The following is a 26,795-nucleotide window of genomic DNA, read 5'->3' on the forward strand; positions in this document are numbered from 1 at the left end:
CTCCCCTGGCCCAGGCACACTGATCTATACCCAGGTCCCCAATAAATATCAGTCTTGCCTTCCTCTGTGTCTCCCCCTTGCAGTTCCTTCTCATGCCCAAACACTTCCTGACCTTTAGCTAACATGCATTGGACATATCAGATACCAGGCTAGGCACTGTACTGTGTTCTAGTGCTTTTCTGGCTGGGGATCAGGTGGAAATCTCAAGTGAGGGATGCAATATGGACACTAGTGGACTAGAAAGAACACTCTCCCAACATTATTTCATCTTGACATTATGAAAACTCATTCCACACACACTCCCCTTCCAGGAAGCCACTTCTGACCCCTCCTAGCTGGGTGGGGTCTGTCTCAGCTCTGTCCCCCTTTTCAGTGCCATCTGTATTCTTTTGACTCTGTCCTGAATCCCAACTACTTGGGTTCAGGGGTTCTGGTGACCTGACTTTATACCTCTTAATGTGATGGAATAATATTCCTGATACAGAAACAGATACCCAGCTCACACCTCTCCCTCCTTCTCACCATTCAGTTGGCCATACCACTCTCTGCTCAGTGCCCCCAAGGAGGAGATGTGATTGCAGAAACCAGAGAACAAAGGGATGTTTCCTGGCTGTAGACCTTCGAAAGCCTAGGCCAGAAAGGGAACATTAAGGCATAGACAAAAGATTTGGGAGAAGACATAAGTAAAAGTAAGGCTTCCCCGCCTCCTGATTTAACAAAAGATTCCCTAACCTTGGGAGTAGGCACAGGAGAAGGGGACAGAGTGTTGGCACAGAAGCATACAAAAAGAAAGGAGCTCTGAGCTCCACTCCCTAGGCCACGCCCCTAAACAGGTTTGCAGGCTCTAAAAGCTAGAGCGACTCATGCCTTGCTGATCCAGTTAATTCAGAACAGGACCCCAGAGTAGAAATGACTTCAAGGTGTATCTGGGTAGCCAAGGTCTCACAGGTCTTTTCACGTGGCGCAGAAGTGGTAGTGAGCCTCAGGACTAAATGGGGTTATATAGAGAGGACCAAGAATCCACTCTGGCATGGCCTCCCTGCACTGCCGACTGAGGACCAGATGGAATGACAGAACTTTCAGGGGTGGGTGTCGTATGGACTGCGGTGACCAGAAAGAACACTCTCTCAACATCTTTGCATTATAAAAGACCCTTGGAACTCAGCTATGACTTTGAGGAAAGAGAAGAACTTCCAAATTGATAAAAGATTATATTTCTGGCACTCAGGCAAAATGGGACTCAAAATAGGAGTTACATTCTTATGCTGTTTCTTGTGCATCTGAGATTTGTACCTGCTACTCCAATTTCCTGAGACCTCCTTCCCTGTTGGGTGTGGGTACTACAAGGGAGATTTGTCTGATTTAAGTCATCTCAGCACATGCCCACACACACTCACTCTCACAACTGTTCCCAGCTGCCGCAGCCTGATGCAGTAGGACTGAATCCTCAGACAGGAGCTCCAGCAGCTGGCTTGAGCTGGGCTCCCATCACCCCTGCTGACCTCTTCAGGTTCCCCTTTCCCCCTGCCCACACCCTTGGCCCCAGAAAAAAAGGCAGCACAGAACCAGCAAATATTTCATTGGAGATACACCAGACTCCACCTGCTTCAGCTCAGGATGCCAGCCCCAGTCCCAGCCCATCTGTCCTGCAATTCCCCTCCCAGCACAGCACAGCCTCTGGGAAGGAGGCTGGGGCCACGGCTGCTGAGCTGCTGGGAAGGTCTGGAGACTCAGTTTCCCCAAGATGGACTCCACTTCCTCAGGAATGATACCATGTCCTGGGAGGACTTTGTCTCCCTAGGAAGGAATCCATGTCCTCAGGAGGGCTCAGTATCCCTGGGAGAGCCACACGCCCCTAGGAGGGACAGGTGGTCCTGAGGGGGCTCTGTGGCCCTGCACAGGCCTCAGTCCTGAAGGACGCCATGGATGCAGGACAACTCCCGGCCCCAGGAAGTATGCCAGGTCCTTGGAAGAGTTCCACGTCAAGAAAGACTCCAAGTCCTCAAGAAATACATCTCGTCGTCTCATCCCTGGGAAGGCCCCACGCTTCCTGAAACCCCAAGAAGAGCTCTCTTCCCCTCGGGAGGGTTCATGTTCCCCCGCAGCCAGGCCCAAAGCCCCTCTCAGCTGGTACAGATACTGCTGACAGGGGCCCCTCCTGGGCCCACCAGGCCCAGCTCCTCCTGCTCGTTGATGCACAGCTGGTAACCGCAGCCCCGGGCCCGGGCTCCAGAGGGGACCCGGTGGTCAGTCTTGGCACGAGGGGGCAGCAAGAAACCCACACTGCCGGCGATGAGCATGTGCCAAATGCTGTGAATGTAGAAGTAGTTGTCTCGGGTCTCCACAAAAGCATAGAGTAGGATGGCACTACCTGCGATGAGGCTGCCCGGGCACAGGTAGAAGAGCCAGCGGCGCCACGTGGGTGGGTAGCAGTGCCGGCGGCGAACGCTGCGTACTGTCTGGGGGAGGCAGAGATGTAGGGCTCAGGAATGTGGGCCCAGGAACCCAAGCCAGGGCCAGTCACTGTCAGACTCCCCCTGAGCCGTGGCTGTGACTGCTGAGACTGGAATGGGTATCCTAGGCAGGATAGTGATGATGACAGGGCCCGAGCCTGCCCTCAGTTGGGGACCAGATACCCAGGGCCCTGCATCTAAGTCCTGTTGGGGTCCCCTACCCATAGCCCTCCCCACCCTTACCCAGGCTGTGGCCAAGATCCCCAAGGCGAAGAGACTGGGTCCAAGCAGATTCCAGAGTCCATGCCGGTCAAGCTGCAGAGCCATGGACAGCAGCATAGCCCCCAGCAAATACAGCACCTAGAGAAAGAGGACTCTAGGGAGCAGCAGGATGGAGAGAGGTGCTTGGCAGTGCCCTCAGGGAGAGGCTGGGAATGGATTTTAAGTAGACTTTAGCTATGGTTGTCCCCCAGGGCCCATTCTGGACTGACCTGTTTGACCACAGGCTGTAACCGAGCCATGGCAATGACAGTGACCCACACGGACATTAAGGAGCCCAGGAAATCACAAAACTGTAGCACATCATAGTCCATAATGCAGAACACCACAATGCCTGGCTGGTCACAGGCATGATAGAACTGGAGAAAGAAATTACAGGCATTGAGAAAACTGGGGACAGAGGTTCAAGTCTACAAAACTGAAAAAAGAGGCTGCAAGGGTGGTGGTACACTGCTGTCAGAGAAGCAGTGGTCAGAAGTCAGAGGCTGCACAGACTTGAAAAACCATCCCCTCTCCACTCCTGAGAAAAATATGGCAGAGAGGCCTGGTCTGCCTATATCTGGCAGCCCTGACCCTCATCCTCACCTTCCTAACCTTCCTGCATATGGAATGTACTGTAAAGAACACCAGACCAGGGAGGTCCACGTCTCTCAGGCTGAGGCCGATCCTTTCCCCACTTCCTCATGCTTACTGTGGGTTCCATCTATAATCTTCATCCTTGACCCAAGCCTTGGCCTGGACTGTGGCTTCTTGGCCAACCCCGACCCCAAGCCTCTCCGCATGTCCCAGTCTCCCAAGAGCTCAGACTCTGAATTGGGCTTCAGCCTCAGGCCTTGCACTAACTGGCCCTCTTCATCACCTCCTACCCAATGCCATGGTAGTCATAGTAAGAATAAAGGCAGCCCCTACAGCCATGCAGAAGAGCATGGCACTTCACACCATGGGAAAAAACACAGGGAGAATACAGTGTCCACTTGTCTACCTGTCCTACCCGCAGGGGACATAATAAGGAACAGGGTATTAAGGAGATTTAAAGAGGGGTGCAGGGGACACAAGTGAAATTGTATCAAGCTATCCAGGCACCTCAATTAAAGAGTCAAGGTCTGCCATCAGCCCCCCCTTGGTCTGTGGTCCCACTCCCTGTGCCTCTCTGGACAATGCTATTATGGCTGTTGACATTCTGTGAGTCACCTGAGTTCTTTTTGTCTTGGAATATTTGCTGTCACCTTTCTCTGAAGTTCTTGTAGAATTTATGATTTGAAATTTTATTGATGCCAAACACTAAGAACATGTATGGTTGCAAGAATATCTTTGGTGCAATAATGATGGGAACACATATCCCTCTGAAGATTTATGTCATTCACCTTATGAGCCACCCAAAGATAAGATACTGGACAGACCTCTGAGGAAAAGCATCTGAGAACAAACAGCAAAGCAGCAGACTCACTCCTCCATCTCCTGACATTGTCCTTGCTCCAGTCAGGAACAACGGGTTGTTATGGTGATGGAAGCAGGGTTAAGAAGAAAACTAAGAAGCTATAATGGAAGAGCAAAGGTTGTAACCTACATAAACTTCATCAAAATCTACTCTTGGAGCTGAGTTTGAGGCAAGCCAGAAGATTTTAGGGGATCAAAAGAATTTAAGATTTCTGTGAATCAGTCTGATCTCTGTCCCCTATGTTACCCCAGGCCCTCTGGAAGCCATAGCTATTGAGGGCATCTCCTGATAGAAGAAATAAGTTGGTGTAGTTTCCAGAGTTGGACTGGAAACATCAAGATGAACTGAAGCTGGGGCAGGAAGGCTAAGTGCTATGGCATCCAAAGGTGGCTTTTGAAGTGTCTTGATCATTGACAGAAGGGACCTGTTAGGCACTACTTTCAACCCAGGTCAATTTCTTCATCATTCTATTAAAAGACAACTCTAAGTCGCAAGGGCTCTGAGCCCCAAAGAGCAGTAGCCTCACAGACCTTGGTGAGACAGGTCTCCAGGCCCTCCAAGAGGCGTAGCCTTGGGTGTGGGAAGAGGGCAGGGGTATCCAGTCCACAGCTGAGGAAAGGGAGCTGGAGGAATCTCACAGGTTGATCACTCACTGGCAGCAACAGGGTCTCTGCAACTTCTGGGAAGAATGGAAATGGGAGAACTAGTCTCCTGTTTGAATGCATTAATGAGTTGAGAACAAGAAGATGGAGATGAGGTCAGAAAGAATAATTCAGGGGGGAAAAGCATTGTATCTCAAACTCATATTACAAGCCATGACACCCCAACCTTAATCAGACAGCATCCTCCTTAGGAAAATCATGTGGGAAATTAAAGCAGGTCTGTTGTACAAACTGACAGAATCTAGCCCAGATGTAGAGTTGCCATCCATAGAAGGGAAAACAGATTTGAAAGTTTAGTTTCCAGAGCCAAAGGATGAGAAATTAATTGTTAATGTTTCTTCTGAATCTATTGAAGAGTTCATTTGGTCAAATTATAAAATCATAACTCCAACAGAAAAATAGAAAGAAAGGGTAAATAATAAAGGGCAGGGAGAAGCTAGGAGTTTTTAAAAAGGAAAAAGAAAACTTAGGGATATTAGTTGGCACTGGGAAATCTTGGGTTTGATTCCTTCACATTTTAAGCTGTGAGACTTAAAATTTGTATACATATCTTATCTCTTTTCCTTTACATTAGAGGTAAAGTCCCTTCAGGAAGAGAATGCCTTGGAATGATCATATTTTAAGTACTAAAGGCTACTACATTACCCCATATTGTTTTACGATTTGAATTTTATTTTAAAGCATTATTAATTTTACATTTCCGACATAACGAAGCACTTTCCCCATATGCCTGACTTTCAAGTATAGAGAGGGAAATGCCCAAACATCTCTAGAAGAGAAACTTGTAATAAATCCTTCAATCTCAGATAAGAGAGGAGAGAGGATATATATCAGCAGAAGGAAAGTCAAGCTGAATCACCTAATATTGAAGACACATCTAAGGGAACAATTAATTGAAGGCTGATCTCAAATTTCTCTGCACTGAAAAAAAGAATAGCAAATAATGAAGAGACAGTCTCTAGAGCGGACAGGTTTTAGGGGGAAATCATCTCACTAATGTTCTAATCACAGAATAATAATGACTGATTATGCTCCAAGTACATTAAAAAGTTAAAGAGCTTGTTTGAGGTTGTAAAAAACCCACAGGGATAGAGTTAAGTTAGAATCGCAGTGTGAGGGAATTATTATTTTATTCAGTGAGAGGAGAGGAGGTAGACAGACTCCCATATGCACCTGACCAGGATCCACCCGACAAGCCCCCTCGGGAGTGATGCTCTGCCCATCTGGGGCGTTGCTCTGTTGCTCAGCAACCAAGCTATTCTTAGCGCCTAAGGCCAACTTGCTTAAATTGAACCATGGCTGCAGAAGGGGAAGAAAGAGAAAGAGAAGTGAGAGGGGAGGGGTGGAGAAGCAGATGGGTGCTTCTCCATGGCTGAAGGGGAAGAGAGAGAAAGAGAGAAGCAAGAGGGGAGGGGTGGAGAAGTAGATGGGCGCTTCTCCTGTGTGCCCTGACTGGGAATTGAACCCAGGCCATCCACACACAGGGCCAACACTCTAATCCTGAGCCAACCAGCCAGGGCCGTGAGGGAATTATTGTTCCATTAAAAAGTGTGGGCTAAATCAGCTTAGTGTATCCCAAGGTTCTCTTTACCACGCCACAGTCGCAGAGCTCCAGGGAAAAGCAACCTGGTCTCATCTCTCCAGGCAGAGGAGAATAGAAGCTCCATCTCCACACATGCTGCAGATGGCTTTTCCAGTTTACCTGAATCATTACCAGCTAGAAGCAGCAGTCATTGGGACTTGGACGTGAGCTGCAAAGTATAGAATTGTGACAACAATTCCAGTGCCATGCGGACTTTTTCTGGATGTGGACTTTTCCTGGACCCCTGCTCCTTGTGACAGCTCCTAACAAACTGAACTGGAGTTGGGTTGCATTTGCAGGGATTTGGAATGGTGTTGGTGCCAACTTGGATTTGGTGAACATGTTAAGGACACTACTCTTTTATGGATTCTTGCTGTATTGGCCAAGAGTTTGCTTAAAGGCCTTAATCACTGTAAAAAAAAAAAAAATAGAAGACTGGATAAAGAAGATGTGGCACATATACACTATGGTATACTACTCAGTCATAAGAAATGATGACATCAGATCATTTACAGCAAAATGGTGGGATCTTGATAACATTATATGGAGTGAAATAAGTAAATCATAAAAAACCAAGAACTGCATGATTCCATACATTGGTGGGACATAAAAACGAGACTAAGAGACATGGACAAGAGTGTGGTGGTAATGGGGGTGGGGGACAAGAGTGTGGGTGGTAATGGGTGGCGGAGGGGAAGGAGGGGGAGGAAAGGAAGGGGAGGGAAGGAGGGGGAGGGAAGGAAGGAAAGGGGAGGGGGAGGGGAGGGGCACAAAGAAAACTAGATAGAAGGTGACAAAACTAGATAGAAGGTGACGGAGGACAATCTGACTTTGGGTATGAGTATGTGACATAATTGAATGACAAGATAACCTGGACATGTTTTCTTTGAATATATGTACCCTGATTTATTGATGTCACCCCATTAAAATTAATAAAAATTTTAAAAAAAGAGATGCAGCAAAAAAAAAGTGTGGGCTAATTTTTATATTTGTTTTCCTTTTGTCAATGGTAATAAAAGAAGTGGTAAAAATGACACAGAAAGATGGAGAATCTAAGAAATTCAGAGTGCAAATTGGCTTCTCTTAATATAATTCTAATCTAATCTGATAATTTCCTCATCTTTGGACATTTCCTCACTTATGAGGTATTTTGGAAAATTATCCTAGATTATGCTTCTGTAAAAGTTTATCTTTTTATAAGATTAGTGTATAGTTCATCTAATGCTCCAAGCACTACAGAATGTAAAACTGGAAATGCAAATGTATTTAATCCATGCAAAGATTATGATATTTGCACTCAGGATGTAACAGAATTTACTGCTGCTATTTCCTGCTTCCATTTTCTCTTGGAAACAGTAATGGGATTTTGCCAAAGGCCACCACCAGTTACTTGTGATGGTTTGAGGAACAGAGAGGTAATGAGGAGGCAAGCTTGCAGCCTGGATGTCAGCATCAGCAAGGAAGACTGCAGGATATCAGCTCTGTCTGGGTTTTGAGTAGCAGAGCGAAGGATGGGAAGACTTGAACTGTATGGGTTAGAACTGCACAACTGTAATGTTTATTTTCCCTCATGATTTCTTATATTTGGTTTGGTTATATTTTCTGAGCTTTTGATTGGCTTGCTTTACCCTTTAAAAAATTGAAAACTACTAAACTGAGGTCATGAGTTGCTCTGTGTTTGCCAGGACTTCTGGGAAACTGAAGTCAGCGTAGAAACTTACCAGTGCACCCTCCCTACCCTGGTGCAAGGGAGCAATAGATCTCAGCAATTACATGGGAGGGATCTGGAGTCAGGCTGAGTGAACATTTTAGTCCTGCCACTCACCTTATACGTTAGACAAAATATTTAAACTTCTCTCATCTGCAAAAAAGGAGGATGGTTTTAAAAAAGTACCTATCTAGGCCCTGGCTGGTTGGCTCAGTGGTAGAGCGTCGGCCTGGCGTGCGGGGGACCCGGGTTCGATTCCCGGCCAGGGCACATAGGAGAGGCGCCCATTTGCTTCTCCACCCCCACCCCTCCTTCCTCTCTGTCTCTCTCTTCCCCTCCCGCAGCCAAGGCTCCATTGGAGCAAAGATGGCCCGGGCGCTGGGGATGGCTCCTTGGCCTCTGCCCCAGGTGCTGGAGTGGCTCTGGTCACGGCAGAGCGTCGCCCCGGAGGGGCAGAGCGTTGCCCCTGGTGGGCGTGCCGGGTGGATTCCCGTCGGGCGCATGCGGGAGTCTGTCTGACTGTCTCTCCCCGTTTCCAGCTTCAGAAAAATACAAAAAAAAAAAAAAGTACCTATCTATTATTATAGTGCTATAGTGTGAGGATTCAATTAGCAGTGGCTGGCACACAGCATGTATTTAGTAGAAGTTATTTTGGTGCTATATAAACTGTTTGGCTATATACAAAATCAGGTGCTAGGTTTGTGGCTTGTTTTGTTTGTTTTTTTAACATATTGTACATCTTTTATAACATATTTTACATTTTACATATTTTATATATTTACATTGTAAACTCCTGAAGAACAAACCAATGTCAGTGCCTGTGAACTGGATAAGAATCAGTGCATTACCCCAAGTAAAGACTATCGTGGATTTGAAGACAGAGAAGATTGTCATCTACCATACAGGTATTGTGACCTACAACATGACCAATGGATCCTTAAATGAAGACTGCTTAGGAATAGAATAAGTCTAAACTAAGTAAAGATTGGGAAAGGAGGGAAAACAAGGAACCTACTGGGAAACTGAGAGACCACTAGCTCTACATTTTGGCCCACACAGAAAAAAACAGGAGTTCGAGCAAGACTTGAGGCAACACCTCAGAGTCAGTATCTGTTCCTTAGTCTTCTGCTCATTGCCTTATTTAAGAAAGCAGAAGGTCTGTATGTGGTGCCAGTCACTGAGGCTCCCTCAGTGTTCCTACTGGGTGGAAGGTGTTTTATTCTTAGGTTGATTTACCATTGTATCCAGAAAATGAGGAGTCATCTAGGACTGAACACTCGAGCCAATGCCCAGATGCCTGTGTGAAGTGCAGGACACACACACTTGCCTACGTGCCCTGGGCTCCTCATACACTTAAGTACTCTTATTAATTGTGAATCACATTAGATCTGCATGCAGCCAAAAGTGGACTGGTGGAACAGCTGTTGCTGAGGATTTGGTGAGCAACAGTATAAGGGCATCTGGCAATAAGGAAGAGAAACAGTGTCTAATATAAAAATAGAATGAGGCACTGTCAGAGCAGTTCTAAAAAGGGGGCTGGTAAAGCAGAATTGGAATGTGCTCTTCTCATCCAGCTTAAGAAGCCAAGTCTCTCTACATGGCACGGATACAGGCTACTCTTCCTCATCGGTGGATGAACATCCAGGAGGAACCTGTGTATGACATGACCCTCAGTTTCAGGACAGTTTGCACCCCACCCTTCTCTTAAGTGATAAGTAGGATTTTTGTAATTTGGACATATATCTGATCTATTAGTGTTGAACAAACAAGAGGCATCTATTGGTTTTTGTGATATTTGTGTTGCTAAGATGTGAGGAAAGTCTGAATCCCTCTAATATTTTTGCAGGGCTCATAGGCAGGCAGTGTGTCCCAGATGCCCGGAGCCCAGAGATGAAATGAAAAGATCTCTGGATGCAGAATATCGGGGTGGGGGTAGGGTGTCCACATGGAGGATAAGTCACATTAGCGGACTCACTCCTCTGCCTTTCCTTGGAATACCTGTGATGCATGCTTGTAACATGAATTTTTATGATTATGGAAGAGTGGAAAGACAGAAGGAGACTGTGGAGATTCTGTAATGGGAGGAGAGGTATTTAAAACTATATTAATCTTGATCAAAATATGTTCCTTTGGGCTAGGATTTTATACCATACTGCCACTTTTCATGATGTCTCGACATAATTGAATCCGTAAAGCTTCTTAGGAACTTATGAGCCAGACTGTTCTATAAATTACCCCAATATAGAGATCCCCTCTGCCTTCCAAAAGTTCCATGATAATTCAAGAATGCCATGGCCACTAAACGGGGAGATACCTTTTCATACCATAAGAACACACTCACATTGTAGAAACCCTCAGTAGATGGAGAACATGGACACAGTATAACTAGCCCTTACCTCATGAGAGAACACGATGACACTGACACATGGGTGAAAGTGCAGGTCTCCTGCCCCATGCAGCTCTCACAGTGAGGGTACAGTTCCGTGCTGCAGAACAGTTACTTGCCCAATGTACTGAGGTAAAGGTCTTGGCCCTCGGGGTGGACAGGCAGGGTGTGAGACAACTAGAGACCCCACACTGTCTGCAGTGGCTGTCAGTTTTTTAAGTTACAAAGAGGTTTATTCATTGATCCCAATGTGCCTTACAAAAATGGCCATATTCTATGTGTGCCACTGTACGAAAAGGTGGGAAAGCACTGCCACAGAAGACAGTCACTAGGAGACACCCTCATATTATAAAGGTATAGACATCCCCAAACTGTGAAGAACATGGGGAAACGTAGAAGCTCACACACCACCACGGATAAGGACTCGAGAAAGACACTGACGCCACCGCATACCGTGGAAAAGAACATGGTGAACACGTAGACAGCAGCTTCCAGAACATATCGGCTCCGAATGGCCAGGACCACGGGTGGCAAAAACATGAGGTTGCTCAGGCAGAGCAGGAGTGTGGACAGCAGCTGGAATCCGTAGGTGAGTGCATCCGCACTGTCGGTGCAGCCCCAGCCCCGCCACCCTGCGGGTGGGGAGGACACAGGGTGGGAGGGTACAGAAGGTAGCCTTGGGTGTGGCCGACGCTTCGCTGGGGGGGGGGGCGCCTGTAGCTAAGCCCGGTACCACTGCCAGGGGAGGGTGGTCTCACCCAAGCTCCACCCCCCCATTCTCTCCAAACCCAGCCTCATTTCAGGTTGCCGCCCAGTCCCGCAGCCCCCGGAGCTCGTGAAGCCCCCCAGCCGCGCCTCCCCCGCCAGGAGCGCTCACCCGCCTTGCACTCGCAGGCCGCGTACAGGTAGTTGTGCGTGCGCAGCAGCTTGCACTGGCCGTAGGGTCCGCAGTCGTCCACACACGGGGACAGGAAGGTGCGCAGCCGCACCTCGGCAGTGGCGTTCCGGCACCGCACAAACCTGCGTACACACTGGCTGTCACCGTCACCTGGGGCTCGGGCATTGCCTCCTGTCGGGTCCCGCCCTGAGCCACTTACCGAGGCCCCGCCCCGCACAGGGAGCGAAGGGTCAGGAACCAGGTCCCCGTCTGCGGAAACGGGATTCGAAGTCTAGCCACTCTGGAGGTGGCACTGACTGAGAGGAGGAAGCCAGCCAAGGACTCTGAGGGGAGAAGTGCGGGGTCAGTAAGGAGAAGGGGTCAATTTGGGTCAGGACTTAAAGAACCCACACCTACCTGCCCCTACTTGCCCAGACCCTAGTCCATCCTTCCTCCATACCATGCCCCACCCCATCCCCGCCCCTGCTCTGGACTACCAGCCATCTCTGCTTTCCCCATTCCTCGTCCTCACCTTTGGAACAGGTCATTGCTGCATCCCCCAGACTCAAGGGCACCTCATGAGTCAGGCATCCAAACACTGTCACATTTTCCTGGCGCAAGGAGCTCTGGGGAGGGCAGGTATGAAGTTCATCCCACCCTCCAGGTCCTACGACCACCACCACCACCACCCCAGACTTCCACACCTGTTAACCCCTCCCCATATACTCCTCCAGGCCCTCACGGGATATCGCATTCCTGCAGGTGCTCTCAACACCAAAGCCCATCTTTCCACCCTTTTCAGAACAGAAAGACTGGGAAACACCGAATCTCCCACATCAGAGATCTTTCAAAGACTAATGAAAAGGCAAGGCCCCAAACCAAATCCCTCCTTTGGGCAGAATTTTAAAAAACATTCAGGCTAAGCCTAACTAGTTTGTGGGGGTGGGGGGGGCACGGGGCGGTTGCTGGATGTAGAAACTAGTTGTGAACAAAGTAACTGTAAGGTCTTCAATCATCTTCACCTCTTCACCTGAGTCTGAAGGCAGGAGGAGGCCTATAAAGAAATGTACTCTCCTCAGGTGAAATGATCAGGTACTGAAGAATGGTAATAGAATGCCTGAGGGGTTAAATGTAGCAATCTGGTTGAGATTAAAAGAAACTGAATATCCACAGGAGTAAATGTAAAGGGTTGTCTACACAGGAATAAAATAACGGGTTGCCGTAGCTCACCTCATTCAAGAAGGATTTGAGGTAGCTTATTAAATAAATATAACAGGATAAAAAAAATCCATGAGGGAAACTGAAAAATCAGGTAGGAAAATAAAGTTTGGCCCTGCCTGGTTGCCTCAGCAACAGAGCATCGCCTGGCATGTGGAAGTCCCTGGTTTGATTCTCGGTCAGGGCACACAGGAGAAGCGCCCATCTGCTTCTTCACCCTTCCCCTCTCCTTCCTCTCTGTCTCTCTCTTCCCCTCCCACAGCCAAGGCTCCACTGGAGCAAAGTTGGCCCAGGGACTGAGGATGGCTCCATGGCCTCGACTCCAGCCACAATGGAGTAACACCCCAGAGGGGTAGAGCATCACCCCCTGGTGGGCATGCCCGGTGGATCCCAGTCGGGCACACGCGGGAGTCTAACTGCCTCCCCATATGTTTGATACTGACTTCCAAAGCAAAGAAAGAAACATGATGAGTAACCAGACTTATGGGTCCATCAGCAAAAGGTTAATCCGAGTCACAGAAGTATAGCATCTATAGGTGTGGTTCTCATCAAAGCAGTACTGTGTGCTGGTGTGCATCCTGTCCTCAACAAGAAGAGTGAATTTCATACAACTTTCCTCAATGCAAGCCCAGGACAATATGCCACAGTATTATTCAATAAAAGTCATGGGGGGGGGGCAAAGATAAAAAATGTTTTTTAGGGATACAGCTCTCTGGTCCAAAATGACCAGTTGTTGATTCAAGGGGGGGGGATCAAAATAGTTGGAAAGATCAGAGTAGATATGCGAATATACCTTTCAGAATAAATACAACAGCTGTCTGAGGTGTGTAGCAAGAGTCACAGCATGCAGATGGGTGGAATGTAAGCATATGCCCATAAGAGTGAATTGACAAGAATGCAGAGAGGAACAGGGTGAGGGACTGCAGGGGGCTGGGCCTCTACTCTCAGGATACTGAGGAAGAACAAGTAGGGGTGCAGCCGGTCTCTGATATGGGCTCTATAGTTTCAAGGTCAAATCAAGACTTCACTGTCACTGCCCAAAGACATGGCTATATGCAAACACAAAATACATATACAGTTTTAGCCCGAACAAAGTCAGACAGAATTTAGGTATGAAAATAAGAAACATCTTCGGGTTGAAGAATCAGCTCTGCCCTGACCAGCAGGACCACTTGAAAATTCTCAGCTATGTTCCATAAAAGACCATATCAAGCCACAGACCAGGTCTCAGGTCAGCTCACAGAAAAATGGTTCCTGCCCCCAGAGCTGGGGGAGAGTAGAATTAAAAGGATCCCTGGCTGGGGGATCCTTCTTGGAGCAATACCAACCTAAGACAGTTGCTAATGGCCTTACACAAGGCTTTGCCCTCAGCCCAGTCTAATTCAAAGCATAAAATAATGACAAGAGGTACAGAAGTCTGGCTCTTCTCCCATCCAAGTACTAACCAGGCCTGACCCTGCTTAACTTCTGAGATCAGACAAGAAGTCTGGCTTTTCAAGTGTGTGAATTACACAAAGTGGGGAAAGCCCAAGACCCAAACCAGTATCATCGGGAAATGCCTCAAAGATAAACATAAACTCTTCCACTCGGGTTAAAAAGTTCACTGCAAAATCTTGAGATGGGAATTGGTAGCAGGTCACATGAACCAGGCTCAGGGCACAGAAATGTGTATGCCTCTTGGTTACCAGGAGACAAATACAGCAGTCAGTGTGGAAAAGAACTGGAACGATGCACCCCCAAGGACTACGCAGCTGTTATGAGGCTGTCTTCCTCTGTTTTCCAACCTTTTACATGGGATTCTATTATTTTTATAATTTCAAAGTAAATGAATATAATTGTTTTTGAATAAAAAAGAAGGAAAGGAAAAAGGCCCAGGGATCTTAATTCACCCAAGCCCCGGGTCATCAGTGGGATGCAGCAGCAGAAAGAGGTCATTTGATCTCAGGCTGACCAGAAGTTTGGCCAGAAGAGACAGCAGGGGGTGGGGAGAGGTCTAAGAAGCTAAGACCACACAGCTTTGAGAAGGTTGAGGGGCATCTGAAGGGCCCCTCATAGGGGCCTGAGGATATAACAAATAGACCATGCTGATACAAGATGTGAACAGGGAAAATGTGAGGAGAGTGAGGGGGGATATGAGAATTTTCTGTACTTCCCACTCAATTTTTCTATGAGCCTAAAATTGCTCTGAAAAATCAAGTCTATTAACTTTTTTTAAAAAGGACTTGGACTGATTTACTGAAATACAGCTTCTGGGAAAAAACAAAGATCAGTGGGTAAAAATCACAGGCAGGTTTTCATGGAACATCAGGACTGTCTGGCAGCTGGAGCTGTCTAAATATGCACTGTGCCCTCACAAGGTGCTGAACTCCCCACCACAGGAGATATGCAAGAAAAGTGAACACCTGCTATAGACAGAGGCCCTTAGTAAGGGGAAGGTTAGGCTACAAAACTGGGGAGATCTGGGCCACTCTGAACTGCCCTGCCTGACCCAGCCATTCGTAGTGGAGTCAATAGGGCGTGTTTGTTGAGCAAAAGTGGGCTGAGACATGGTCTCTAATCATAAAGTTCTCTAATCATAAAGTTGGGTGAAAGCAACCTTCATAGGCTTCCAGGAGGAAGTAAGGACCCCCAAACCTCTGTCACCTTCTTTTCCAAATTCCCCTATAGGGGTAACCTCCCTTGTCTCCACAAAGTACCGCATTGAGGTGGAGCTCCAGGCTAAGGACACCTCCACTGTCCAGCACTGGCAGTAGCCTCAGGCCAAACACAGCAGGGCGCTCAGGAGGAAGGGTCACACTCGGGCCGAAGAAGATGTAGAAGTGGACAGAGAAGGTGTCCAGCTCATTGCGCAGAGTCGGGCGCACTGGCCAGCAGTGCTCAGGTGGAGATGTGATCCCAGGCCCTTCCACAGGGGCCCCAAGGGATGGTGGTGGCTCCAGGGGCAATGGCTGGTTGCCCAGGGACTGGGGCATGTTCATGGCAGCTCCAGGGACCAGGGCACGGGACAGGCTTGGCTTCGGGCACTCTGTGGGGCAGAGGAAATCAGAGCTGAGGCCTGCCACCCTCACAGCCCTGTAGCCCACCACAAAGCAGTTCTCAGCGGAAAGGTTTTAGCAAAGGGTAGGAAGGGGTGAGAACTAGAATCAAATGTCCCTTAGAGTATGAGGCATCCAGGGTCACAGAATAGGGCCCAAGGGTTTCCTTGTGGTCATAGCTAACAGAATGTGATGTTGGAGGGAATCAAGGTCATCTCTCCCTCCTCAAGGACACTGTTGAATCAGATGATGGGCTTTCACAAGGCCAGTGTCCCGGAGGTCCTAGCTGTCCCTACCAACCCCAGGAAACCGAAAGAGAGATTAAATTAAGGAGAGTAATCAGGTCCCTTAGTGAGACCTGAATAGTAATGATCTGAAGGCCTTCCAGTGACTTGAAGCTCCAAGTGGGAGGACTTCAATAAGAGTGAAGGAGCCTAGGAGGGGGCAGGGAGATTGTGGGGACATGGCAGAGAGGCAGAGAACACAGCCATTATGCCTGCCTCTTCCCAGTCACAGATGTCAACACGGGCAGGTGGCTGGGGCAGACGCGGGGCTTCTGACCTTGCAGCCGCACACACAGCTGGAAGCGGATGGTCTTGCCAGGGCCACGGGAGGGTGTCTCCACACGCACGTAGACCCAGTGCCCCCAAGGGGGCAGTGCTAGCTCCAGCTGGCATATCGAGGCACCTCCACAGGCCACAGAGCTTGAGTTGTGCAGGGGTGGGGCCTTGGGACGTAGGCGCAGTGTCAGGGGGCAGGCGGATGCCCCGCGGCCCCCCACACACACCAGCTGTGCTGAAACCCTGTAAGTGAAGCTGGGCACAAAGACCCTGGGCAGAGGAGAGGTTGGGGGTAAGAAAACACAGGGTATGGAAAGGTGAGAGGGACATCAGAATGAGGGAACCACTAGGAAGAGAGGGGCAGGGAGGAGTAAGGGGCACAGGAGAAGAGAGGCCTTTTCAGGTCTTCCGCTCTGTGTTGGGAGAGAGAGAGGCAGGGGTCCAACCATCCTGGGGCTCTGGGTGGCCCCGCAGTCCAGGTTGGCCAGAGGGAGAGCAGGAACGCCCAGGTAGGATAAGAGACCTAGAGAATCCCATTCCTTCCCTGTTGGAGGCCAGGGAAGGAAGCAGGAAAGGGTCAGGTTTAAGGGGATTTGACTTACTTATACAGGGCTGAGCGATTGTGGGGAGAGAGGGTTTGCTCGGAGGGACGGCCAGGCACCAGCACGGCCACGTCCAGTAAACGCCGGATAATCAGCTGCGGCTGAAGGAGGTACTGACACTCATCCTGAAGACCCTGGGACAAAAGCAGGGTGGTGGGAGGGAAGAAACAGCAAGGGGGCTACTAAAGCTAAGTGAACAGAACTGGCTGATGATGGGGGACAAGCCTCCTCTGGCCTCCTGCTCCAAGGGCAGTGACTGAGGTTTTTATAAGTTCTGGGTCTTTCCTGCCTGATTACTTCTGCCCTTTCTAGGTCTGCAGGATCCGCTGTGATCCTCAGCACTGGCTGAGGTTGGGGATTCAAACCCAGGCCCTTCTGACAATCAGACCCTACCTTCCCCCTCCTCTAATCTAACCCTTCCTCCTGAGAATTCCTGAACAGCCCCTCGAGGTCATTTTAAACCACCCCAATCCCCCACCAAGCCCTCAGGAACTTGGGATACTGGCTCTCTTTGGGCCTTGGGAAACTCAATAAAGGCCTCCAGTTTAAATCTGCTCTCTCCCCCACAATGTCTTTAATATCCTTTATATCTTTAATATCCTTTATTCCCCACCTGCCCCTCCAAGTACTCGTCCAGCCTCTGCTTTAATACTCCCAGGAAAGGGCCACATATACCTCCCAGGCAACCTCCAGACTGTAAGCAGTTTGAAAACAGGAACCTGGTCTTACTTAATTTCTGTCTCCCCAGACACAGGGACTAATGTAAAGTGTACACCTCACAGATGAATGTTCGCTGAATCAATGAATGAAGAAATGTATCAACCCAGCTGGGGGCAGCACTGATCTCTCTGAAGCCAAAACCTGTCTCTGTCTCCTCTCCCACTGTTCTGTCTCAAAGGAGCCACAGGGACAACAGCCACACCTCCCGAGGCTGCCCGTCTGGATCAGACTGCTAACCTTTCTGTACTCAGCTGACACCACCCCTGGGCCACACAGCCTCGGCACTCTTCAGTAAGCACGGTCCCATTTATTCTGGTTCCTCCTCTGTGGCATTTGCAGCTGCCTAAGCCCTGCAACTGTAGCAGTTCAGGGGAGGAAAGAGCCACCTGATCGGGTTTCTCTGACATTCTGGACAATGACCGTGGGCTAGCCCAATAAACTCGAGGCTACTTTTCACTCACCTGTTCATTCTGACCAAGACAGATCTATAAACCTTGTTCTGGGACAAAAGTTCCAGGCTCTGACATCCCACTGAGTTTCACGCCATGAAACAAGACAGCCACAGCAGATTTCCAGCAAAGCTCCTCAAGGCTGGAAGGAGGTCTCAGTGGATGCCAGGACAGAAAACCCCATTACCCTCTGCCTGGATATTTTCTGTGATCTTTGCATCACTGCATCCCCAGCGCCTAGCACACCACCTGGCAAACACTAGGTGCTAAAAAATATCTGTTGAGTTCAAGAATGAGTATCAAAAAAGAGTGTACCTTCAGAGAGCTCCTAAATCCTCCTCATTGCTCAGAGACCTCAATCTCTGATATCCAAAGCAGATGTCCCTCACCTTTGGTGTCAAACCCTAAGGACCAGAACTACTATCACAAGTCATTTTATCTCATCAGCCTCACTTCCTATGACAGGAATCACCCACAGTAACCTTGTGGTGCATGATGCCCCAGGGTGGGGGCCCATGCTCAGGAGGTGACCCATTTCCTTGCTGGGCAGCCTGGGGGAAGAAAAACTTGGCTCCACATTTTGCTTGCTATAGGCTTAACTGAAGGATCAGTGGATATGACGTCAACGGTTAAGATGTGCTCCTTCCTTAAACTATGTAAGGTACACTTGCAGTATCCCCCCTTATTGTAGAGAGAAGCATTCAGTCAGTGGAGACCAGGGAGGGTGCAGAAATGCAGCAACCTTCACCCTGGAAGAGGGTAAAGAAAGGAAACCCAAACTTAAGTCTTCAAGAACTGTCAAGGCAGAAGGCAAGTGAGAGTCCAAACTGAGTCAACATTAGCAATCATGGACGGAACAGGGTCAAAGCCAGGAAACTTGAGAAACCAAGAGGGCCAAAAATGGGTAGTAGTGTGGGAAACAGTCTGAAAGAAGGTAGAACAGAAGGCATTAGATTGATTCTGAGACTGTCCTCGTATGGTGGGCTGGGTTTCCTTAGAAAGGCTTGAGCAGGGTGGCCAGTCCCAGGCTCTGGATGGGGCTTGCAGACTGAAGATGCCCAAACACAGTTGGCCTTCTGCATGGGAATACCCCAGTACCCAGGACAGCCCCTGGCCCACTGTCAGTCAGCAGCAGTCAACATGAAAGTAAACCAGTGCTGGACAGACGGACTACCGGAGACAAGAGTGGAAGCAGGGAGACCACTTAAAAAGTTTCTGCAGTGGCCCAGGAGGAAGCTGAGGGTAGGTGTGCTAAGAGTGGAAATAGGGCGAAGTAGATGCATTCAGGACATGCTTTAGAAGTAGAGTTAACCAGGCTTTTCTTTATAGATTGTAGAGACATAAGGGGGAATGAAGAAGCAAGGATGACACCTAAATTTGGAGCTTGAGCAATTGGTGAATGGCTGTGCTATTTACCGAGAAGAAGCTAGGGAAAGAAAAGACTTGGACTGGGATACGTGGAAGGGGAATTGAAGAGATTTTTACTTTCGGCTTTGTTTTGACTTGTACATGCTAAGTTTGAGACATTTCTTTGATAGCTCATCTGAGGTGTCAAGTAAACAGTTGGCTATAAAGTCTGAGATTCAAAGAAATTAGGACTCACTGAATACACTTGGAGAGCATTAATTTATAGTTGGTACTTAATTATTGTGCTAGAGACACCTAACGAAAGAATGGAGAGTAAGAAAGGAGTGGTCCCAGGACCAAGCACGGGGGCGCCACAACATGTTTGATCAAGCAGAGCAGATGCCAGGAGAGGACGCCGATAAGGAGTGGGTGGTGGGCAGAAAAACCAGGGCAGTTCTGTAAAGTCACAAAGGCCAGGAGGAGGGTCTATCAAAAAGGGAAGAGTAATATAAAGAACTTATTAACATGTAGTTACTAGTTAACTCTGAAGAAGGGAAGTGAGGACTAGAAGGAGACTAAGGGCAGAGGAAGACTTACTTTTTCACTGCCTTTTATACCTTTCGAATGGTGTGCCAGGTGCATATATTACCTATTCAAAACACAAATAAAATGATTTAGGAGGAGGAGGAAGAGCACAATGAGCACTGTCAGCAGATTTTAACCTCTTCAGTTGAGAGACTGAGCCACGCTTTGTCCTAGTTGGTAGATTCAACCAAACCCTTTCTTCTATAAAATCTAATTCTTTGGTTTCTTCATTTTCATTATTTTACCTGCTTTCAGTTACTTTCAAATCTTAGACTGGGAAGAGGAATCATTCAAGGAGAACTGTGCCCCAGACATTTGGAGAGTCCTCCCCTATTGAGCCATGTGGGTGCCAGATGTTACCCACAGCCCAAAGGCAAGCCCCTCAGGGCAGACGGGCACCTGGCACCTCAGGACGAACACATGTTCCAAGACAGGAAAGGCAAGAAGACGGAGGGCATGTGGGTCAAGATGGAAGAGGCTGACAGGAAAAAGAGGGAAAGGAAAAGAGGAGAGGTGACATCCGTTTTGGACAATATGAGGTTGAGAAGATGGCAGCAGAGCAACAAAAATTTGCCGTGCTCTTACTGTGAGCCAGGCTCTGTGCTGGCTGCTGGGAAGACAGTGGTGAGTAACACAGACGCAGGGGCTAGCGGAAGTGTGGGACCAGAGCTCAGGATTGTGGCCTGGACCCGATAAGCCACTTTTCTTTTACAACCTCTTAAGGCTCCCTGTCCCTTTCAGGATAAAGTTCAAACTTCTAGGCCCTTCATGATCTGGCCTCTGCTCAACCCTCCAGCTCCCTTACTTACCCTAACAACCACCCACACTGAACCATTTCTGTTCTCAAGCTTTTAGCCCATGCTAATCCTACCACCCCAAGTGCCTTTCCTTGCCTTCTCAACTTCAGTCCTCACTTCCTAACAGTTTCCTAAGACCATCTCTACCATATTACCAAGCTGAGTTAGCCATCTCTCCTTTGTCCTCTTAAAGCTTTTCCTATTTCTCACTAACATACATCTTATTTATGTGTGTGCCCAGGATCCATCCCAAGGCCTGGGACAAAGCAGGTGCTCAAGGACAAAGGTCTAAAGAGAGGTCTGAGCTTAGCCCCAAAGCTAGAACAGCACTATCTTCTGATTGCTAGGACTCTTCAGAAGCCACCCAAGGATATCCCTGAACCCTATTACTTTTTGTGTTGGTCAAGCCTCATAGGAAGTCAGGACCGGGAATAAGGAGGAACCAACTCAAGAAGATGAAGCCCTAGAGGAATGTTCTGGACAACCCACCCACAGGCTTGAGTCTAGGGAATTAACTAGAGAATTTAAGAATCCTTAGAGGCTAATTTAAGATTCCAGAAGGTAATCAAATCCTCAGAGGGACCTCAAAGATGATCCTTCCCTCCCCACCCCCACCCCTGAGCCTCTAGAACAGGCCTGACTGAAGAGCTACATCTCTCATGGTGTCCAGGTCTGCTGCCATTCATGGGCAAGATGAAACTGTGCCCTTTTCTCTCTAATCTCACCGCACCCAAGGGAGCTCTGCTGGTTAGGGCTCCAGCTTGCAATACCAAATCCCTGAGCCCCAACTTGCTACATCTAGTTGCAAATGGATATGTCAACCAAACCTGGCTCTGACCTCTCCTAACCAGGCTTCATAATTCCAGCCCAGGACAGCTTTCATATTCTTTAGCATCCTGTTCTTTAAATCCTCTCTGCTCATGCTCCGTCCTTACCAGTGGCCCCCACACACACTTGGCTGCCCTGCCCTTGACAATGGCCAGCTTATTACACCCTCCCTTCCCATCAACAGACAGGAGTAAGAAAGGAGGAAGTCTCCTCAACACCTGGAAGTGGCAGGAAAACTCTGTGGCATTTCCTTCCCCTCCAAACCAAAATAGAGAAGCATTCTGACCTTTGAGCCTACACTTCAGACTTTAACAAACTCTGCCCTATGAAATCAGTGCGGATAGTCAGGATGGACAACAGCTGCCCAAAGCTGCCTTTCAACCGGAAAGAGCTGCCCTGCCCCAGAGTGCTCTCATCTGGTCTTCCAGAGGGTGCAGGGAGCTGAAATTGTGATGGAAGAGGAATGTAGTCTCCCAGATGGACTAACGACTGGGCTGCAGACTACAAGAGTCGGCAGGGCTATCCTGGGTTTGTGCAGCAGCATTTGACCTAGCCTGGCTTCTGATCATCTCCATTAACCCTTGCACCTTCCAATAAGAAGGGACACTACACTGCAGCGCCGGGGCCTCTGGCTGATTGAAGACTCTGGACTTTTCCCTCAGCTTACGTGGACCTACCATGTCCTCCTAAGGCTCCCAAATTGCCTCCTACAGACCAAGTGACCTGCTGGCCTCTGGCTAGGCCCCACCCGAGCCACCCTCATGCTGATGCCCATCCTAGTACAAGGCTGGTGTTCCAAGTAACCCGCGGGAGGAATTCAGCAGAGATGGAGAAGCAGCTCTGGCCCCTCCTGCCCTAAACAACATCAACCCACCTTGACAGAGATGTGGCCGTGGGCCTGGGGAAGGTGGGCAGCCAAGAACCAGTCCCCAGGTAAGGGGCTGCTGACGTTAAAGATGCCTGAGGTACGGTTGGGCAATGTCCAGCTGAGGGTCAATGAGAAAACCCCAGGCACAGCTGTGTCCCCTGGGAAGTGTGTGTGCAGAGGATTGATGACAGGGGGTGCCCCGGACCGGAAATACCTAGGGACCAGAATGAGGAGAGGAGGAAAGCAGGTAATGGGGTGGGAGATGGGAAATCGGGAAAGATAGGAGAACTCATCACCAGCAAACAAGTAGATTCCCTACACTGGCACATACAATATAGAGGTTCCAGGTCGGAGGTCAGCACAGAAGGGGTAAAAGGTCAGCTCAGGCACTCACAGTCAAACAGTAGTCAGGAAGTAATCAGGAAACAGAGGTCTGGCTCCTAGTCAGTCATACTTCAATCTCAACAAGGGTCAGGGGTCAGGGTCAGGAAGTCAGTGTAAATACTCAACGTCCCACTTTAGAAAGTGGTCTGGGGTTAGAAGTGGGGGTCAGAAGGTTAACTTATATACTCACACAGTCACACTTTGGTCTGGGCAGTGGTCCCCAAAGGATCCCCCCTGCTCCTTGAAGATGATGAGGTTCCAAACAGCCAGGAATGTGTCCTCAGGAACATGGAAGTGGAAGAGTTCAGTGCTGGCAAAGGAGCGGAAAGGACTCAGCTTGCGGGGTGAGCAGGTGGAGTAATCGGTCAAGAAGAGGCCTCCTGGGGGCAGGAGAGAAAGAAAGAAGTGGGTAGGACAGAGGGCATTTCCAGTAAGTAGCAGGCACACCAGTCTTCCTCACCAATAGCACCAACTGAACAAATGCTCTTTTCTGGGCCAGGAGCTGGGTCTCATGCTGCCCTGGCTGTGATCTGCTTTAGTTTTTACAATGTATCCAAGAGGGATGAAGGGAAGTGAACCAACTAATGGGGAAACAGGCTTCCCAGGAGTCCTGGCTGTGAGGACTGGAAGGTAGAAAGCCAAGAACTGAATAGCCTGGATACTACTGTCAGAAGAACGCAGGGCTCTGGAACACCCTCTGCTGGGGCTGTTGGAAAAAATGACCTGTTTTTATAGGTAAGGAAACTGAGGCTTTAACCTACATCTGCATAAATCCGAAACCAGAACCTTTTATATGACCCCACAGCTACCCTTCACTTAGGAGTCATTGTTCTCCTCTTACCAAGCCTAACAAAACAGAGGTGTGGACAGTGAGCATGCCAGTGTGTGTGTTGGCATGGGGCTTGTAGACCACTGAGAAGGCTGGAACTCCACCTGTGGGGCTTGGGATTCAGCATGAAACTGTGTAACTTCCTTGTTTATTTTCTTCCCCTTTCTGTGCCCCTGTGGTCAGGAGCAGTAAAAACCCTCAGAAGCTTCACAAGAGCTGTCTGTATACTGGCTCAAGGCAGGAGGGGTAAGGGGAAAGTGTGGTGAGTCTGCAAGGGGCCTGCTTGGGTGGCAGAGGCAAGGACAGGAGCTGGCAGGCCACCACAAAGGCCCCTGGGGCAGGAGGAAGGGAGAGTCATCAGGCCCTCTAGGATTCAGAATGAGCAGCCTGATGGCACTTTCCGGAGGGAGGCCCAGGGAGGCAGTCAATTGGTGGCTTTGTGGAATCTCAAACCACTTGGTAATATTCATATTCAGAGCAGGGGGAGGAGAGTTCATCTCTAAATGAAAGCCAAGATACCTGATCATGGCATTAGGAGCAGAGCCAAGATGAGCAGGAAAGTCTGGTGTCAGCAGCTAGCCAGGTAAACAAGGGGGCTAGGACTGCTGTAATAGTGAAAATGACCCAGTAGCTAAGCTGGATAGGAGAGAATCCCAAATGGCAGGCAAAGTTGTGGGGAATCTGACCACTCTGGAGACTAAGATCAGTCTCAGAGAAGCCCAGAAGATGCCCCCAGGACAGGTGAGATGGTTAGGAATTCAGCAGTTTCAGGATGGAGAGAGAGAGAGAGAGAGAAAGAGAGAGAGAGAGAGAGAGAGAGAGAGAGAGTGTGTGTGTGTGTGTGTGTGTGTGTCTGTGTGTAGGGGAGATCTTGATGCACAGTTTTCAGCCAAGTAGGAAATACCCACAGGGTTACCTATCCTGACAATCTCCCTCTCTGGAAATGGGAGATATAACTCCAAAAATGAAGTGTTTGAAGTAACAGAGAAGGAGGCATCTGGGAAGGGAGGCTGCTGAAGGAGGCAATGGGGGTTCAGGTTGGCCCACCTTAGAGAGAACCCTGATTACAAATGCCATTTTAACAACCGGTTAGCCAAACTCAACAAAAAATTAGGTATCAGTTCTGCCGAACCAGTGCGAACCAGCTGAATCCCACCACTGACTTCTGTGCTCTGTCTACTGGAGCAGGAAGAGCTGAAGAGAACATATGTGGGCCAAAACGCGTACCCTCCCCCTTACACAATAACATAGGGTACTCAGGGGACGCACATGCTCACATACACCCCATGCAACATACATGTGCCTACACTCGCCAAAGCACAAGCATGTACATCCACTGCATATGCCCAGTATTTCCACAGTTGCCTCAGGTATACACTCAGACACATGAGTGTCCAGATACCAGTGAGCTTGGGCATCTCTGCAGGGGTGGTGACCTTTGGCATGCACTGACCTCCCAAAGCTTGTACACTGACCAGGTCTCCAGAGTTCACTGAAACCCAGCCCCCACCTACTAGCTACTTTGTTATTTATTATAGCCAAAGACTCTCTAAGGCACATCTCCATCACCCACCAGAGGTGGCTAAGGTTTAGGGTCATGAAAACCACAGTCATCTCCTTAGGATGGAGCCATCTTTATGGCACATCTATGGCCAAGATCCCCCACCCCTCCCACATTCCACCCCTTAAAAAGTCAGACCTCTCCCTCTCCTATCCAAATCAGTTCCTTGTTGGATGGTGGCCCTAGGCTGACAACTAGCAGATGAGGAACAGTTTGTCAATGAAGCCCCCTTGTGGGCAGACAGGGGAGAGGAAAGGTTGTTTGTGCTTTGAGCCCTTCCCCACTTGGGTTTGTTTTCCTATTAGTCATATATTGCAGTGAAAAAAAGCACTAGCATGGGATAGAAATTAAGAAACTTTTCTTAGCCCCAGTACTGCCATTTACAAGCTTTATGACCTTGAGCAAATTGCCCCCTGCTGAGCCTCAGTTTCCCCATCTGCAAAATAGCCTCTGAGTTTCAGCCCTACTCTAAAAGTGGCAGGAATTATTCCTAGGCAAATCAAGCTTATTTGAAACAAAACTCATCACAAGAAGAAAACAAATTATAATGGCAACTAACCCATATATCTCTGGTACTATGAGTTATTTTCAAAACTGCTTCCTTAACCCTGTTTTAATGCATGCCTAATATCTCAAAAATTTAGGCTAGTTCTTCCTACAGTAGATTAGAGGCTGTCTAGTGTGGAACTATTTCTCTCCCATTAAACTTTATGAGCAGGAGCAAGACTGCCTTGGCAAAGCAAGAGTCAAAGTGAGGTCAGAATGGACACCAGGAAAGAAAACCTTGGAGTCTCTGTCCTAGGGACTATTAGCCAACTGCTGAGCCTCAAGCCCTCAGTTCCCTCTCTTCTGACCCTCCCAGTCCTTCTCAGATATTTAAGAACTCTATCTTCCCTTCTTCTCCCCACTTCCTGCCCAATGTTCTAGTTACCAAAGTCCCACTTCTCCCAGTTCCCTCCAGTCCACCCCTCCTGCCAGAGCCCCATTCCTGCCTCAGTCTTTGCTGCTTCTGCACTCACCAGCCCCTGGGCCAAGGACAGAAAACAGCAACAGCAACAACAGGGCTGGCGGCAGCTGGAGCCCAGACCTGAGTCGAGGCTGGGAGAGGGGCAAGGTGTGAGAAAGGGGGGTGGGTAGTGGGAGAGACTTGGGTAAACAAAGAGATGAGGGCAAAGGTTGAGATAATGGGTTGAGCTGAGCTGGGCATGGGGGCTTGAACAAAGGCAGGGGATGGGACGGAAGGAGATGCTGTGATGGGGACTGGAGTAAAAAAAGGGTTTGGGCCCTGGGCTTAAGCAAACAGGGGGGCTGGGAAAGGGACGGGGGATGGTGGGACAGGGGCTGGGCTGGAATTTGTGACAGGAGGTGGAACAATGGCAGAGACGGGGATGGGGGCCAGACCCAGGCCTGAGACTGGGGCTGGAGGGAGAGCCTGGGCTGGGACTCGGATCTGGGCATTCGCTGGTATCCAGGCCGGGACTGGGACCGATTTGGGAAGCAAGGCGAGGGAGGGGCCGGGGGCCAAGGCCTGGATTGGGATAGGACAAGGGGCCGGGACAAGGGCTGGGCCATGGCCCGGGGCGGGGGCGGGGCCGGACAGGCCAGCGCGGGGCTCTCGCAGAGCTGA

General features: G+C 49.1%; 1 protein-coding gene across 1 annotated transcript; it reads right to left on the bottom strand.

Moving 5' to 3' along the window:
- Window positions 1–1,588: 1,588 nt before the first annotated feature.
- On the bottom strand, window positions 1,589–26,748 carry TMEM8B (transmembrane protein 8B). Its single transcript, XM_066256780.1, has 13 exons — window positions 26,188–26,748; window positions 22,969–23,158; window positions 22,401–22,608; window positions 16,801–16,934; window positions 16,200–16,468; window positions 15,300–15,628; window positions 11,918–12,011; window positions 11,606–11,729; window positions 11,386–11,528; window positions 10,962–11,140; window positions 2,945–3,091; window positions 2,697–2,813; window positions 1,589–2,459 (listed from the first exon to the last, which is right to left on the bottom strand). Exons 1-13 carry the CDS (start codon window positions 26,738–26,740, stop codon window positions 2,124–2,126), a joined length of 2,823 nt encoding a protein of 940 aa, XP_066112877.1. The 5' UTR covers window positions 26,741–26,748; the 3' UTR covers window positions 1,589–2,123.
- Window positions 26,749–26,795: the final 47 nt, after the last annotated feature.

The sequence above is a fragment of the Saccopteryx bilineata genome, chromosome 2 (assembly GCF_036850765.1).
Source record: "Saccopteryx bilineata isolate mSacBil1 chromosome 2, mSacBil1_pri_phased_curated, whole genome shotgun sequence".
Classification (NCBI taxonomy): domain Eukaryota; kingdom Metazoa; phylum Chordata; class Mammalia; order Chiroptera; family Emballonuridae; genus Saccopteryx; species Saccopteryx bilineata.

What these genes read in the sequence shown, in the direction of transcription:
- TMEM8B (XM_066256780.1), bottom strand. Translation starts at nt 26,740, where the DNA reads ATGGCCCAGCCCTTGTCCCGGCCCCTTGTCCTATCCCAATCCAGGCCT. An exon ending in TCACCATGTTCTTTTCCACG is followed by an intron (nt 3,092 to 10,961) that starts GTATGCGGTGGC and finishes TTCTTTCTCCAG; the next exon opens with TTCTATCATGCCTGTGACCA. An exon ending in TACAGCCTGTGGTCAAACAG is followed by an intron (nt 2,814 to 2,944) that starts GTCAGTCCAGAA and finishes CTCTTTCTCTAG; the next exon opens with GTGCTGTATTTGCTGGGGGC.